Source organism: Rhyacophila brunnea, unplaced genomic scaffold (genome assembly GCF_057557595.1).
Source record: "Rhyacophila brunnea isolate RB1 unplaced genomic scaffold, BYU_Rbru_1.0 scaffold_15, whole genome shotgun sequence".
Classification (NCBI taxonomy): domain Eukaryota; kingdom Metazoa; phylum Arthropoda; class Insecta; order Trichoptera; family Rhyacophilidae; genus Rhyacophila; species Rhyacophila brunnea.
Genome location: NW_028232806.1, coordinates 648,997 through 667,053, shown reverse-complemented (window position 1 = coordinate 667,053; position 18,057 = coordinate 648,997). Strand labels below are relative to the sequence as shown.

The 18,057-nt window shown below is 36.2% G+C and overlaps 1 protein-coding gene across 2 annotated transcripts in view; it reads left to right on the top strand.

The window, feature by feature from the left end:
* LOC147074738 (uncharacterized) overlaps window positions 1-18,057 on the top strand; it is a 53,005-nt gene that overhangs the window by 26,410 nt on the left and 8,538 nt on the right. Inside the window, exons 3-9 of one of the 2 annotated variants that reach the window (XM_085942571.1) lie at window positions 11,804-11,971; window positions 12,743-12,815; window positions 12,901-12,972; window positions 13,214-13,273; window positions 13,691-13,807; window positions 14,059-14,172; window positions 15,100-15,189. In XM_085942571.1, the coding sequence (XP_085798697.1) occupies window positions 11,804-11,971; window positions 12,743-12,815; window positions 12,901-12,972; window positions 13,214-13,273; window positions 13,691-13,807; window positions 14,059-14,172; window positions 15,100-15,189 (694 nt within the window). The remainder of the gene's footprint in view (window positions 1-11,803; window positions 11,972-12,742; window positions 12,816-12,900; window positions 12,973-13,213; window positions 13,274-13,690; window positions 13,808-14,058; window positions 14,173-15,099; window positions 15,190-18,057) is intronic. The other variant, XM_085942572.1, reaches the window with a different exon arrangement.

The following is an 18,057-nucleotide window of genomic DNA, read 5'->3' as shown; positions in this document are numbered from 1 at the left end:
AACCTATATTGGAAGTTCTTATATTATTGAGTTGTATTAATAAAACACAATATTTAATACTTATTTCACCATATTATACAATGTTGCAGCTATCTAAGGACTTGGAGTACTTAAGGCCATACCTTACTTGAGACACGGTCTAAAAAGATCGTCGCTAGGCGATGCGCGGATTGCGGGTCGCGGGTGCAAATGAGGCATGTCAAACCAAATATAATTTGTCTTATAAATCCAACATGTGTCCATTTAATGTTCTGTTTATTGTTTTATCAGTAACAAAAATAATATATTCATTGACATGTTTTCTTTTAAAAGTAAATGGGTAACTTTTTAAGTCATCTTTACACGATTTAAGAATTATTACGGCCGTCGCCATCACGAAGCAAAATGACGTGTTTCCAGCTCTACATTCTCTCTCCGAATGGGAGCGAGTGCAAAATTTCATCGCGCCTATGGTTGAAAATTATTTGCCGTTTCACTGATGAATCACCTTAAGACACACAGCATTGCAGTTCTAAGTGTATCCTATTTGGATCTCAAATTGTTTTTTTTATGCAACTGGAGATTCTAATCAAATGCATTTGGAATCAAGTAACACCTGCCTTAACACGCTGCAACTGCAGTGCCGTATGTCTGAGCCCTAAACCAGCAAGGTTCAGAAAGAGAATCTATGAATAACTTGTATTCAAACTAAATTTGATTTAATTTCCCTCACTCAATACAAAAACTATAATGTTGAGTATTTGGGGCCCGTTTCAGTTGAAGTACAGTATCGGAAGTACAGTGTTGCAGGGTTGGTGCTGTAGATACTTATGGATTACTCACAAGAGAAGACTATCCAAGTTTTCGAAAACGACATTTTCCAAAGAAACTTGAAACGGTTAAAGAAAACCAAAGGTGGCACATCCGTATGAATTCTGACCTCTGCGATCAATTTAAGTCCAATATAGTCAATGTCTTCAGGGCGCGAAGGCAGCCCTGGGCCGTGAAGGAGATTGGTGAGAGGGAGAGAGAGAGAGAGAGAGAGATCTCGGGATAGAGACTCCTGGAGGATGGTTGTGTAGTCGGCCATGGACCTGAATGGTCAGAACCGCCACCTTAAGTATCTAATTTAAAATTAAAATTGTAAAGTGTAGATATAACCCGCCATTGATGATACCAGTTTGAAGGGCGATATCTGTGTTCAACTAAATTGCTTTGGTTATCGATATATTCCGATAAAATTGTAGTGATTTAAGATAGACGACGTTTTATGATTATTTCTTGACAATGTTCTGTTGACATCACTTGGTAAACCTCCCTTCATTAATCCTGCGGTATGCCTATGCCTTATAAATTGGCTAGTGTGCACTGTAAGTGTACGAAGATGCCAATAGGCGGAATCTAGGACTATCAGTTATCATTTATGGCACTACAACCCTTGGCGGGTCTTGGCCTCTTTCAAAAACTTCCTCCATCCTGGACGATCCAGCGCCGATACTCTCAAATTGTTTTAACCTAGCATTATAGGTATATCCTCCGGTATATCGTCCGGCGTTCTGTGAACGTGGCCGATCCAGCGGAGTCTGCATTTTCTTTGATCTTTTCGCCCCATAAAGTGTGTAAGCTCCTCATTATACCTTGACCTCCAAATGCCACCTTCTTGAACAGCCCCAAAAATTCTTCTCAAAACTCTCCTCAAAACTCTCCTCTCAAAGATATCCATACTTGTCTGATCCTGTTTGCTGAGTGCCCAGCATTCTGATCCATACGCTTATACCGGACGAAGGAGAGTTTTATATAAGGTTGTTTTTGTTTTCCTTGAATGTGCTTTGTTCTTTAGAAGCTTTTGGAGACCAAAATAACACCTGTTGGCGAGGGTGATCCGACGTTTTATTTTGTCGCTCGTGTTATTATTGTTTGTGACAAGGGACCCTAGATAAACAATTAATGATTTAAGTTTCAAAATCATCACCGGAATCTGGGATATAGAAAAACGTAAAAAATAAATTAGAACGAAGTAGTTAGGTTACCTTGCAATTTTTCTCATTTTTCGTTTTTTTTTTAAATCGTCCATATGACAAGGGTTTTAACACACTTACAATTTGTATTGCTCGCTATAAGTCGCAATGTGTTTTAAAATAAATTAATCAAATTGAACATTGAATAATAAGTGTATTATTATTGTCTGTTATTTTAATTAACGTAACGTCACATAGGTATTTACATAACTCGATCGCCATAAAGTCTGTTAAAAAAAACGAATATTATAATATTGGACAAAATAGACATGTGAGCAAATACCTACATAATATATATTTTTTTTCCTTTTTGATTTGTAAGTACTTACCAACTTAGACAGGCAGTGTCGATCGGATTTGTTAAACCGGTTTAATTGTGTTCGTACCTACGTGCATTATTAATAGTATATAGAGGAAATAGTGATCATAATAGATGGAGTGGCTCAGAACTGTGTGGGGGATTGTTATGATTTTGTTACTTATGCATTATGCAGTTTTTGTATATAAAACACAGATGACACTCTGAAGGTCGCTACAGTATTATTAAATTCACATTGTTTTGATTTTACATGATATGTACTTACATGATATTATAATTTATGACGTTAATTACATCATTGTTGTAAAAAAAACTTGAAAGACCTCCAGCGTATCTATTCTATACACAAGACTGCTATCGGCCGCTACGGCAGCTATCTAGGTTAGGTTTGCATCGAACTATCAGCACTTATTGTAACAGTTACAATAAGGTAGTTGTAATTGTTACATTAAGTGCTACGTTTTAATAGCACCTCTTTTGGCTGTAGTACATTTTAGAACGAGATGTTTAGAGACAGCTAGCTTATTGTAATTGTTACAAGAAGTGCTAATACAAACCTTCCCTAGACAGCAGCTGCCGTAGCGGCCGAAAGCAGTCTTGTGTATAGACTAGACGTAGAGGTCAGACGTACTGGCCGCCTTAAAATATTTTCCAAATAAATCCATACATTCAAACGTTTTATTAATTTAAAGAGGCCCTATTTAAAATCTTATGACGAATCGATTGCGTCACTTGTCATAAAGAAACGCGCCTTTTATTTATACACACATTTACACATTTCCGTTATTTTTCTTGATCCATAATATCACTCCGCATACAACGCTGTTATCTACAATAATTATTGTAACAGTCCAATTGGAGATTATAATCGGGTGCATTTGGAATTAAATAAGACATTGCCACTGCAGGAAGACATATTATGGTGCAGTAAGTACCTACTACAATATGTCTACTATTTTCGACAAAATGTGTGCTGAGTTGACAACAATTAATAGTGCGTACAACATTTTACTGTGCACGTGCACACCTTAGTGGGAACGTTAGAACCGTTTCACACGGGACACCTGTGTCCAGCCACCGGTGTGTCGAGCGGCTGCATTTACACATTAATGAATGGGCACGTTCAGACGGAGACACACGAGTGTCGGACACAGGTATCCTGTGTGAAACGGCTCTTAGGCCCGTTTCAGACGGGACACCGGAGTCGCGCTCGATATAATATAGGAGGCCTTTGAATTATGTTTATGAACGCCCCAGAGCTAATGAGTCAACGCGTGGCCGTTAAATTTTTCCGTCGGCCGCTACATTCTTAAGCCGCCGATAAACAACACTTGTTTTTATTACCGCAGCCAGTTTTATGTTCTAATTTATAACGCGAAATTATGCATTGACTCATTAGCTCTGGGGCGTTCATAAACATAATACAAAGCCGCTTTATTCTGATACAAAGGCCTCCTATATTATATCGAGCGCGACACCAGTGTCCCGTCTGAAACTGGCCTTAGTCTCAACACCATAAACAAAGATATAACCTTCTAAGAGATCTTTGGTACATTTTCATATGGCACTTTTCCATATTTTGTTCAAGGTTTTCATTGCTTACTTAGCGATGTAAATACTACGATCGTTCGTGCCTGATGCAAGGTATATATAAGGTTCATGGTGTGTAAAACTCCCACCTCCGCACCCGTTATGTACATGCAGCCACGTCATACGCGGCCGGCTAACATAACCCTTACGTGTGCCAGATCAAAGAATTTAAGCCCTCATTTTGTCCCAAGCAGAGCCGCACGGGACTGGTGATGCAACCTTGCACCGAAGTGCGAATGCATGATGTTAATTTATATGGCAACTATCAGAGTGACTTCAATTTGAAGAGTCGCAAGGGGAGTCGACCGCTCCCCGTACGCTCTGGCGAATTTAGTAAACGCCGCAAAATTGGCCTCGGTTGCCACCATGTCCGCGTGTCCTATTGGGCCCTATATATAAGGTCCATGATAAAGTTGTCCTTTTTCTTGAAGTGTGACGCTCTATTACCATGATTACTCACTTGTTTCATTCTCCAGCATCAGACCATGGGCCAAGCACGATGGCAATCAGCGCCACGATTAATCCAATAAAATCTGCGTTTCAATTAAATGCAGCATGTTGCCGAAAATCAAATGCATTGGCGATGTCATTGTTGCGGGTGCGCCCTGTAGGTGGCTGTGGCGTGTGCCTACGCGCGAAATCCAAGTGGCGGTGGGCGGAAGCTCTCGCTCGCGAAGGAGGGAGGTCCGATCTCAATGAGACTTATCGGCCAACTACGTCTTTGCTTTGTTCCAATGATCGGACGAAACTGTCAATCTCACTAATTTATTCCAGCTCTTTGTTTGATTCATTAATATTGTGCTCAGTAATATTAAATACTACAAAACATGCCATACTCGGATCTGGCTTAGTTTTCCTTGGATAATGAGTCGGGGATGCTGTATTTTTTACAATGTGACCGCGTTACTGTTGTTTTTTGGTTTTGTCACTACGCAGAACTTATCTATCCTTTTCTATTCATTTGACCATTACACACCGGTAGCGAAAGGTGGAGGTAGGCTGTTGAGATCCGACATAAATAGTGCAAATTAAACTTTGTTAGTCATACCTACGTATTTGTTTTTATTGAACTAAGACTACAATTTACAGATGGTGTTGGTTAGTTTTTAAAAATCAATTAAACCCTGCCTACAAAAATATTATATCTGTAAAATAGCCAAAGTTATGTACGATCTCTTAATGCGTTACTGTAGTTTTTTAGTTTTTTTACTACGCAGAACTTATCTATCATTTTCTATTCGTTTGACCAATACACACCAGTAGCGAAGGGTGGAGGTAGGCTGCTAAGATCCGCCATAAATAATGCACATTAAACTATGTTAGTCATACATATTTGTTTTTATTGAATCGATTTTTAAAAACTAACCAACACCATCTGTAAATTGTAATCCTATTTCAATGAAAACAAATGTTAATACTATCGACCGAAGGTACATACTTGATGAAATTTGAATTTAAATTCTCATGGATTTAAGTTACTGATACTCAGTGTGTACTATGATAGCTGCCGCAAGGCTAAACCCGGGTCGCAAAAAACAACTCAAATGGAATAGTACAAAACTTAAATCCATTATAAAACAAATACGTATGACTGGAAAAGTTTAGTGTGTACTATTTATTGAGGATTTTAACAGCCTACTTCCACCCTTCGCCACTGCTGTCAGTCCAATGAATTTTTATGATGCGTATACTCTACGTCTCTACGTTAGTGCGTAGTATATTTGGATATATATAAGTCAATTATTATTATCTATAGAAATTTCATTGATGCTTTATTTTAATACATATATATCGTAAGTAAAATATAATGTATATAATGTATTAAATAAATAATGAATGACCGTACTAAGTATTTTCCGACTGATTTTTTTCAAGACATGTTTGCTTTTCACTCGCGTGAAGCTCGTAGGTTACTTCTGTTCTTAAGACATTTTTGCCTGTTCTCGCGAGGGACGGTTTCCAATCCTGACGTCCTGAAGAATTTGAATTAACATTCAACCGTCAATTGTCTACGTGGTCGCAGCCATGACTTCTTCTGGATAATAACTGTTTCCTCGTGTCAGGCTTAACAGGTAATATTAGCTGTAGGTACGAGACTAATTTCCCCAGAGATTTTCAATGATTTTAATGTGATTGTCTTGAATTGTGTACACATTGTATTGTTTTTAAATAAATAAATATACAGCTACATTTGAAAACAGTGGCGTACATAACAAGGGGTGCGTGTGAGCTGGGAAGCTGCTCCGGGCGCAAAAGTGAAGTTTCGTTGAACGTGCAAGAATAAAAATCGAATTGAAAATTTCATCATAAAATGACCAAATTGTGGAGTAATGAACCTTCTTATGATTATAATAAAAAGTACCTAATGTACTATCGTAAAATATCGCCTGCGGCCATTTCTTTTTAGTATTTATTATCTTTGAAATCATGTATTTATGTAATACTAAAATATAGTTTATATCAGGGGAGGTGAACCTTCTTACGTACGCGTGTCAAAAGTTACTTAATATTATTTTTCGACTGTCTGACGTGCCGAGCAGTTTTTCATAGGAATTCTATTAAAAAAATGATGATTTTCTAGATACCACTCAGAACATAGTGTAGGTACATCACTTTTTTTCAATTTCGCCATACATTTCGGCCCACTAATTTTGAAACTGTCTGTTTTTGTTTCTTATTTGGTACATCCATTTTTGTGGGTAGAAATGAAATTGTCGGTGAAGCACAAATTGACACTAGAATTGCTCCGATCAGATGAGGCATTCTCTCACTACAGTGGTGTCAAGCATTGATCATCGTTCAAAATTAGAAATTCCCAGGCTACTTCCCCGGTCGCTTGATGAGATTAGTGCAATAATATTACACGTGACGCATAAAGCCTAAGGACCAACCTATGCAATTATATATTTACATTAATCGTAATGCTTATTCTTGAAGAGTATTTGCCTACTGTTTTTTATACAATGCAATCTGTCATTCATTATTATTTTATTATGGGTATTTTTTCTCTTCAAAATAAAGCATTCGCGTGCCATGCAAAATCATGTCGCGTGCCATTGGTTCTCCACCACTGGTTTATAATAATAAAATATGTTAAAAAATCACAATTTTTCCTTCTGAATTAAGTATATCCATATAAACGAAGAGATGTTACGAAGAGTTGAAGCTATTAAGATGTGGCTGTATAGACGCATCCTCAAAATTCCTTTATCTGACCGGGTGACAAATGTCGAAGTTCTCAATCGATTGGAAAATGACTGACAAGGTCTCCATAACCTCCGTGATTGATACGAGTGCAGCTCCACTGAACTGTTCCGGGCAGCAGATGACAAAGTTAAGATCGCCTTGATGGTGGTCCACCTCTACTAGGGGATGGCACAATAAGAAGAATTAAGTAAGTACATACTTACATGAAGAGTTTTCTGATTTTTGTATCAAAAAACGAAAATTTTTATTATTTTTCAGTTTTTGAGGGCCGTAAATTTTTGAAAATACTTTTATTATTCGTATTATTTAATTCTTTTAGGTTAATAGTACGTCTGCATAATATGTATCTACAAGTTTTTTTTATTACATAAGGGACGCATTTTTCGTTACTGGCCCGGATGTTAAAATATCTTGCTACGCCCCTGTTTGGAAGATCTCAACTATCCGTAATATTTCCTCGTTTTGTGTCCATTGCTGGTATGTTTCTTTTAAGAGCGTACTTCAGTGAAACGGCAAATAACAATAAACAACACTAAATGGACGTATGTTGAATTTTTATGACAAATAATGTTTTGTTCTGCACGCATCGTTTGCACAATCTTCGCGTCGCGCAGTCACGATCGTTTTAGACATTGCCCCAGCTAAAGTATAGCCTTAATGCTCTCCCGATTAGTAACAGTTTCTCTTTCCGAGCTGCGTTCCGAGTGCCCTGTGACTTTGTCCAAGCGCAAAGTGTCACGAAATAACGACATTAACCCGTGAACCTGCGATATAATAATATACAGTCGCCTCGTAAAATGCAGATTGAAAATTGCCGTTAACGACGTCGTGTGTACCATCCCATCTATCGATTTTTCATCAGCAACTGCGAAAAAGACCTTCCTTGCTGAAGTTATGACGCATGCATGATGAAACCGCGCCTCGCAGCCACAGTGTATTGTATTAGAAATTAGAAATAGTATGTTCGGATTAAAGCAGAGCCGAATTAAGGTAATGGAGAAAAATATACTACTTATTTTTCTATTGATTATGTATTTATTCACCATCAGGTTGGCAACTATCTAAGAAATCAGAATCATCGGTTTGTTTCCCGATTGCGTATAACTAAGAGGCCATCCATAGACTGAAACCGTATGCGGTTTAGAACCACGTGCCTTACTAACGATTTCTGTTCATAAAAATATATTTTCGCTGTGTTTGTATGTGTAAATGTATGAGGGTATAAACCATAGAGGTATTAAATTAAAAGAGGGGCAAGGAATCGGTTTTCTCATACAGCTGAATGAAGCAGGCTAACAATAGCCGATAACTTAAGAAAAATAGCGACGCGATAAAAAAATTCAGGGCATCACAGAGGATTTACTTTGGTCATTATAACGTACCCATATAATATAATGTTAACGTTCAAATTTTGCCACAAATTGATTATCAGCCCGCCCCACCATACTTTTTCGCCATACTAGCCGGCTTCACCATACTTTCATATAACCTGCCGCCCCTAGGTATAAACGGATACGATCAGATGCTTATAATAATAATACTTTGTGAAAACGGTTCTAAACCATATACGGTTTCAGTCTATGGATGGCTTCTGATACGTCTTATGCTTTGTCAAAAAAATATATTGTCAATATATTCCACTATTCCACGATATGACCCTTGATAGACGTTGTTTTCTATTTTATTAAAATAGGGTATACACCCTCGATGGCCGCGCGGCTTAAGCGTCGGGATATAACGTCGTGGGTTTCAGGTTAGAATCCTGGGTCTAAAAATATACATATTGTTTTTCAATGTGTGTTTGTAGTCAGATTATGGACCTAGGTTGAGCAAGTGGCTAATGTTCATTCAAACCTCCACTCTGGAGCCCCATATTATGATCTTCTTAGGATCGGACATATATCTAATAAAATAATAATATAAAATACACTATTTTATGTTTAGTAAATACTGAAGATGAAACAAAATTCAATTTCAATTTCGTAAATATGGCTGTCCTAGGACGTTTTTTTCAGTTACCCACCGCAGACTACTTTCCTTTCAACAGGTACCCTTCGCTAATAAAACATAAAATTATCACAAAACAGATTTGATATTGATTGAGCAAGGCCAATATAGTATCCGTTGATTAGGGCTATTGTTAATAATCCACTAGTTATGTAGTATATTGTAAAGTCCTGAATACGTAACTGTCTCTTTGTTACATTGTGCTGTATAAATTAGTACTGTGCTACCACGGTATACATAGTAAAGCTACGTAAACACATTTTTGAGGTAGTTGGGTTAACACTTTGATTGATTGAACTGTTAACGACTTCAATAAAATGTTATTCACGGCGATGTGACGGCTATTATGATATTAGGGGGCAGTGACTTTTCGTTTTTATTCGATTTTTCATGTAGAGATTATATTAAGGCTATACTTCAGTTGAGGCATGGTCTAAAACAGGGGTTCTTAACCGCGTGCCCGCGGAGCCATTTTCGTGCGCCCCCGGCAACGTATTAAATATTTTTAATAAAATTATTTATTGAAATCGCAACAAAATAACTATATTTTTCATAACCATTTCAAAAGGTCAAACATTCGAAGAATTAGATAACCACCACAGAACAGATAATAAATAGAATACAGATAGGCTATATTCAATAAGCCGCATCTTGATGCAGGGTTTTGAATGTGTAAGTGTCCTACGAAAATGAAGCACGCATTATGCACATGCAATAGTGTGTGTAATACACCAACATTAAATGAGCGTAAATGCATAAACCGAGAGCAGTTTTTAGTATTCGACGTAAAACGTATTCTTAACACGTGTGTAAGTTTAACCCAGATTCTTCCTTACTCGAGTCGGTTACCTGCTTCGCCTTACCCGTTATGTATTTCAGTTCCCATTATTTCTGAGTTCCCTGATAACCACCATTGGCTGATGGACTTTTTGAGTTATATTTGTGAAAAATTAAACAATTTAAATCTTGAACTTCAGGGAAAAAATAAAGATATAGCAGAAATGATTAGTTCTATAAAAGCCTTCAAAGCTAAAATACAGATAAATATTTTTTTCAAAAATTATTTTTTTCCATGGTAAAATTTTGATTTCCATAGTAGTATATATTAATAATTTAGTTGCTAGGACCATCCCCTTAGCAACCAATAATAGTGAGTAGTAAATATTACTTTTAATGATTTTTTTCCGAAACATACAAAACAGAATTAACTGAAAATGAATTCAATTCTGCTTAAAGATGGCTAAACGTATTAAAAGAATGCATTGGCATCGTGTTCTGATATATATTCTAAAAGTTTCAAATGTCTAGCTAGTAGGGAAGTTAGTTAAAAATCGATTGCAAGATTTGTACTGGACAAACAGCCACCGGTCAAACCAGAATACGACCTAATAAAAACGTTGTAATAATATATTTTCATAAAATACATATTAATTAGAAATAAATTCATAATTAGAATCCATTAGAATTAAAATTCAAATTGCATCGAGTACCTCCGGTCGATAGTATTAATATTAAATACATACTTAATAGTTTATTCTGCGAATAAAAAGCAAGAAAAAACATTCTCACTTAAAATTAATTTAAGAATTTTACTTAATCGTTTTATGGTCAATAATTTATTCGTATGCCATCGGAAAATTCTGGAAGTTATAGATTATGTTATATTACATCATATTGTGTGAAATTACACTAGAATGTTATGTAAGTACCTACTTGCATATTTTTTTAGCGTTTGACCATGTGTAGACTTATCTGTTGTTGGAAATAGACGCCTCATAAAAAAAATCCAGGTGGCAATATGCCAGTACTGCACTGTATCCTGTCCTTTGTTTTCTTTCACGACCCGATTAAAATAAACGATTTCTTTCTTTGCATGTCAGTTTATTTTTCAAATTTGTAATTTGCATTTACCTGTATGTTTTCTCCAACCTTACACCTTTTTATACGTCTTCTCCCTATCTCGCTCTCTCCTACACATTTACATATGTTTTCTCTGATGCGTTACAGACATACATATAAACAGATAGATAAATCAAGACGGATATTTAACGTTATTAATTTACATGACTGTGCATAAACTAGAGGTGGGAAAACTGCTCGACTTTGAAGACTAAGTATACTTACTACCAGTATAAAAAAATACTTGGTATCGAAACTTGTTCCAAAATACTTATTAGTATTTGGGATATTATATAGAGCATTTGGCGTGCAATGCTGTATCAGTGCTGTTTATAAGCTATTTTTACACAAATTCTTTATATAATTATTATCCATTTACACAATCACGCATAAAATTTGAATTCAGTTTATAAGTTCCAATTATAACACTAGTGTTTAAAAAATCGAGAAACTCGACGTGACGAAACCAGATAAACGCGTAAATACTTATCAGTCTCATTCTCAACTGGAACTAAAACTAACTCCATATTATTACTATAAAACGAACTTGTCACCATTTCTGTCCTTCACTATACCAACTTTATAACTGAGGAGAAAGAGAGAACAGTAACACCAATGAAAGTTGAGTGTATCACAGATCGACATTATGTGTATTATGCTATCTCGCTTGCGCATATTTAATGTCAATAGTCAACTCTTTTCTGAGTTACTTTGAATCCAATGTCTTTTGTTTGTCCAATCTGTTACTGTCTATAAACCCAACATTTTTTTCCGATTGTTTCAGTATAAACAAGATAAACGTTCTGTCGGACTTCCAGTACTGCAGACGACTCCGCGAGCTGTACCTCAGGAAGAACGCGATATCTAACCTTTCGGAGGTCAGGTACCTCCGGAATCTACCCGCCCTGAAAATACTCTGGCTGGATGAGAACCCCTGCTGCAAATCACCGACGTAAGGATATTGCTTGCATTGATAATAATATTACCTCTTAGGACAACGATGGACTTGAATGGACCGGAAATTTGTCATTTCTTATGACGTGGCCAAGTCTTTTTTGTTTCATGATATCTTCAGAATTATCTGGTAAACTGACATCTCGAAAACCTTAATTTTATTGGTCATCCCTTGATTCAGACTCCATGACTATATAACAGTGGGGAAGGGTAGAAGTATGCTGTTAAGATCCACCATAAATAGTGCACACTAAACTTTGTCAGTCATAAGTATTTGTTTTCATTGAAGTAAGACTACAATTATTATTTACAGATGGTTTTGGTTAGTTTTTAATATTCAATTAAACCCTGTGAAAACGAAGCCATAATAGATAATAGTCAAAAAATACTTGTATATCTATAAAATATCTCAAATTATGTAATTACATCATACATAGCATTGAGCGTTTTATAGATAGAATAAAATTATTTATCTGTTTTAGTTTGGATTAGGCAGGGCTTAATGAATTTAAAAAAATGAACCAACAATATGTGTAATATGTATTCTTAATCCAACGAAAACAAATAAGTATGAATGAAAAAGTGTGCACAATTTTGTTGTATCGCCCAAAATGTACCAAAACTATTATGGTTTGGTTTAAGCCAACCTCCACCCTTTGTTACCGTTGTACAGCAAAGGCAATATTTTTTTTGTATAATAACATTGTATTTTTCTTCAAGCCCCACGTTGGGCGCCACTATGTTAATTTTTTTTAAAACCTTTTTACAGATATCGATTGACAGTCATTCGTGCACTGCCTGATTTAGAGAAGCTTGACAATGTTGCTGTTAATCCAAATGAGGTAAATGTTATATGTTTTTTTTTCATTTTGTCATTTAAACATTGCTAATTTTTTTGTTTTTTAATAATGGCGTATGGTTTTGCAGGTGGAAGAAGCAGCCCGAAAAGGAATGCCAATTGTCGATTCAGATGCTGAAGATGACTATGAACCTGAACTGGTAAATAAATTTGTCTCGACGTCCAAAGTTTGTCTTCTTTTTCTGAATCTTGGGAGATTTTTTTGAACAATTAATATTACTTACATATTATCTAGTATTTATGTAGTTCAACTTTATCGTGCTCCAACGTGGGAGTGTAAGGCAAATCATTAGACCATGCCATGGGTGAGGAAAGCCCATCCATGATAACATGTTGTACATTTTCATGGACCTTTTTAATCAACTAATTATTTTTTTGTAGGACACTTATGAGCACACAGATAGAAATGGTGACCGAGATGATTATAGAAATGGAGAAAGAGTAAGTTTTCCCTTTTTTGGATTTGAAATCTCAAAATTATTTGACATTTTATTATAGAAGCCGATCTAACACACTAGAAACAATATACGAACTGTGCATTAATATTATTATCTCTCATTGACGAATGCAATTGATATCTACGCTTATTTCTTATCTGGCAAATTCACCACTTCTTTGTCTGATTACATTGTGTTCAATGACTTTTAGTCGGCTGGCTTGCATGATGACCTTTTGGCTTTATGGAATAAATTGAGTTTGTGTGTCAGACTAGAAAAGTAATTTTGTTGGGTTTTATGAATTTGATTCAGTTGAAGTTACATCAATCAGTTGCCTGGGAACCATCTACATCTACAAGTAACTGAATAAACCTAATTCATTTATGGTTGTACGGTTTACATAGGTATATTTCTGTTCTAGGAAACGGAGCGGAATCAGGAACCTTACGAATCACATGTGGTGTCCTCATCCGGCTACAACAGACCATCCGCATTGAGACGGTCACCCCCCGCCACTAACGGCTCAAGAAATCACCAGGTTAGTGACAATTCAATTATTGCTTTGTTGTCCAAGTCCGTTACACAGAGAATCAACGCGACCTCAACTGAGAAAATCTAACGAAATTGCTTCTGTTAATTGACACATATTTTTCATCCGATTATACAAAAAAGATGATTTTACGCTCGGCCATCATTGTCATGTCATGCGTTTGACAGCTTTGACAACAAGCATGCTGCGTTGTTTCTAATTTAATAAGATTCTGGTTTTAAAACATGGTATTTTTTCAGGACTACGATAGGCACGAAGATAGCACTCCTGTTTCATCAGGCCATGGCTATGGCCGACCTTCAGCTTTACCAAGGTCGCCTCCGACCGTCAATGGATCGGCGTCTCAAAACCAAGTATGATTACATTGTTTTTATAGACAAAACTCACTTTTCCAAAATTTGCTTCACTTTTAAATTGATTGAAGAATGACAACCTGCTTTTGACACCTTGCTTTGGTTACGTATTTATATAATATGTTATTTGCAATTTTATGTGGTTGTTCATTAAACTAAATGGTGGTGATTCATTCTAATAGGTTTTTCATTAACCATTAACATAACATTTCAAGAACCAGTGATCTTTGAACTCTCCTTCAGTAAATCCATTGTCTCCCGGTATGTGTGGCATGTGACGTTGTCTTGGAACTACATACTTGTCAGATCCATACCTTCCAATTTAGGTCGAAAGAAATCCCAGATCATTAAAAAGTATTGGTCTACATTAACGATCAGTATAAATAGAAACACTTTTTCAGAATGCAATGGACGTTCTTGGATCTCTTGAGGATTTTCACTTACCTGACTTTATCAATTTTACTTGTGACAAATATGAACCTCATCACTAAACACTATGAGTATAATTAGGATAATAAAATTTTATTCTTTTAGTACGTTGTTGAACTTTGAACAGACAAATACAATTGTCAAATTGTACAATTGAACGTTGTTGAACAGACAAATACAATTGTCAAAAAATAATGGCAAAAGTTTTTAATACATAACTTCAATCGTCTCTCAAAGATACCATTCACCTATTGAAAAACCCTATATATAAAACTTCTGTCCCTGGCTCTAGCAATTCAGTTTCCGAACACAAATGCGGAGCTTGTTATAATTGATGCTGCAATGTGAAATGGGTTGCAGCTACTTTAATCATTAGCCTTAGTAACCACTCTTTCATTTTTGTCATAGAATCATCTACACTGGAGGTCTTAATATTATTCTTTGAGTGCCGTTTTCTAAGATACATGGAAATTTGTTTTTTTTTCTTCTAAATTTCAGACGAGTCCTGTAAGACAAAGATGCTATTCCCCGGCCAACAGTGATGACCAGAGGTACGAGCATCCTGCTTCAAGATCGCAATACTTCGAGGTGAATATCTTCAATTGAGCACCAACATTTTGTGTGGCCGCTCACGGTGACGATTTGAATAGCCACCATTAAGTTTTTTTTAAACGACTCACGAGTAATCAAATTAACATTATAATTAATTTAACGATTCTGTAAAGAATTCTACATAATAACACCATATACCTGCGATTATGAGAGATTTTGTTATATTTGAAAAGTTATTGAGATTTTGTGCAAAAATATTTCGTAAAACCTGACAGACGAAGATTTACTTCTACATATATTTGACAACGGTAAAGTTTCTAAATTTAAATTTCACACCAATAAGTAAAATAATGAGCACCCTTAGGCGACTCGCACACAGAGAATCAATGCAACATCAACTCGATCACAATAAAAATTCCCACATTCAATAATTGTAATTGATACTGATCTTGCATACAGCTACAACATTCCATAGTAAGTGTTCCTGTCAAAACATCATCGTAAGATCAGAAAGTATTACTTTGATTTATATTCAGATATCTTTAGTTAACACATGGAAAAATTATAAAGACGATCACCTCAATTTTATTACATGCAATCAACATGCAGCGCTGAGGTAAATTTTTTGTTGACTCTGTTTTTTTAATGCATTACATATAAGATAATATTATTATGTTATATTTTAATAGACGTCAACTGAATTACGTAGATAAAATTGTTTACTTCTGGTTGCATTGAGTTGCTACGTGCGAGCTAGCTTAGTATGTACACTGTATTTTATGTTATGTGATACTTGACACAATGTTTGTATTTTTTAAAAATAGTTTCACAACTAGTTTCACACACAACGGTAATATCGACTATTACCGATAAAACTACACTAGATTCAAGAATACAATCAAAAACAAGGAATTGTTGAGTGTTGTTAAACTGGCGAACAATCAATTCTTAGTCCCTGTCCAGCGTAAGTGCTTTCGGCGGAGCGTTGAGCAGCGTGCGCAACTCAAACTTATAAACGTATAACCAAAAAAAAACATTGTCTACGAACATTTTCACACACGGTTATATGTTTGAGTTGCGCGCGCCGCTCAACGCTCCACCGAACACGCCTATGCTGGATGGAGCTTAGATTCGTGTGATACAATTTCTGTACGAACCCAGAGTAACCTCGTAAAGTTGACCAGTATACTGCTTATGTTTGTATCAAACTGCGGAAAGTGGAGGACTCTCCTTTATTATCAGCAAGTTTTAGATAAAAGCAATGCAGGAACAAAGAAATTGTTGGGAATATGTGAAATCACAAGTGAAAGAATGCTTGTTTACCCGTGGTCTTTTCTTAATGAAAGAATGTTAATCAACTGAGATTATTATCACTTACATATTGGTTTTTAATATTTGTATTACGTTATATAATATATTTCATAGAACATGAGATATGGTAGAGCTCGCATGAATAGTCATGACACATGAATCATTGGCTATGTTCGATAATAGGCTGTGTTCGGCAAAACATCGGCTGTTTAACAGATAGCAAAAAAATGTAGACAAACGCGGTGCGCACGAGAAGATGTGCGTGACATGTGTCAAATTATTTGCGACGTGATTCATTGTATTTGCGTAATTGAAAAGTTTGTTGATTTTGTAGATTTACACGTATGAAGTTTAGAAATAGAGGAATCAAATGGTTACAAGAAATGTGCATGAGGGATATGCAGGAAATAACACAGAATTTCGATTGAAATTTAGTTTCACTAAATATGTCGTAAAAAATACAATATTGACAATATTCACTTTAGACACACGCAATCAATGTATTTCTTTTGCCTCCGCTGAAATTTACTGTGTGTCATTGCTGCATTATTGTTAATTGTTTATTCATTGCACCTATAGTGGGTTCTATCAGATTCATTATTGTGTTAATATACTGTTTAGTAAGGGTGTACCCTTTTGTCGAACACACGATGCTGAAGATCTCCGAACTTAGCCTATGATTGAAGACTATTTGTGCGAGCTGTACTTGTAATACATACATACTGTTTAAATTAAAAGAATGTTTGACCCCGCCTGGTCTTTCCTATATGAAAGAAGGTTGGTCAAGTCCGTTCTGTTATTATCATAATGTTTGTTTTGATTAATAATATCTGCTTTAATAACATAATTAATAATAATATGTTTCATAGAGAATTAGATAAATGTTCGTAATGTGAACTGTTTTAGTGTTAACATGAAATTAACAGAATGTATCGTCCGGATATGCATTGATTTGATTGCATAGTTTGCTTTGAATTATCATGGTGTTTTAACTAAATTATTACCACTATTGTCTAAATTAGTGTCGGTTTGTTCGATTTTCATCATAGTTAACCAAATAACACATTTTTGTCATCGGTGACCCGTCATTCGTACTAACCAATAATGCATTTTGTGAACTATTAACAAGCGCTCGGCGTCCATGGGCGACGAGCTCTGTCAGGCCAATCATTCGTCTAACCACACGGTGGCCGTTCAAACCCCCCTCCCTCTGGGCGCCCTTCGGAACCCGCTCGCCCACCAGGAGTCCCACGAGTCGCAGACGGGGCCGGTGGAAGGGCCGCTCGACGCCGTTGTCATGCAGAGACGGTCTCTGCAGCACAGTCAGTCGGCGCACAGCATTAAGGTTTAGCGCTCTGTCAAACTGCATGGATTATTTGGTCATTTCGGCGGTCAGCGGAGAAATTGTGTAAAACTATGAAATTACTTGATTTGACTAATAGGTGGATAAACAAGGTGCTGATGATTAAACGAATACAAGTGAATGTTTGACCTAAGAACGGGACACCTGACGAGTAAAAGATTTGATGTGGGATCATGGGAAAAAGCGATTCGCAGCTCCGCGATGAATGTGATGTTTTGGAGGACATTGTA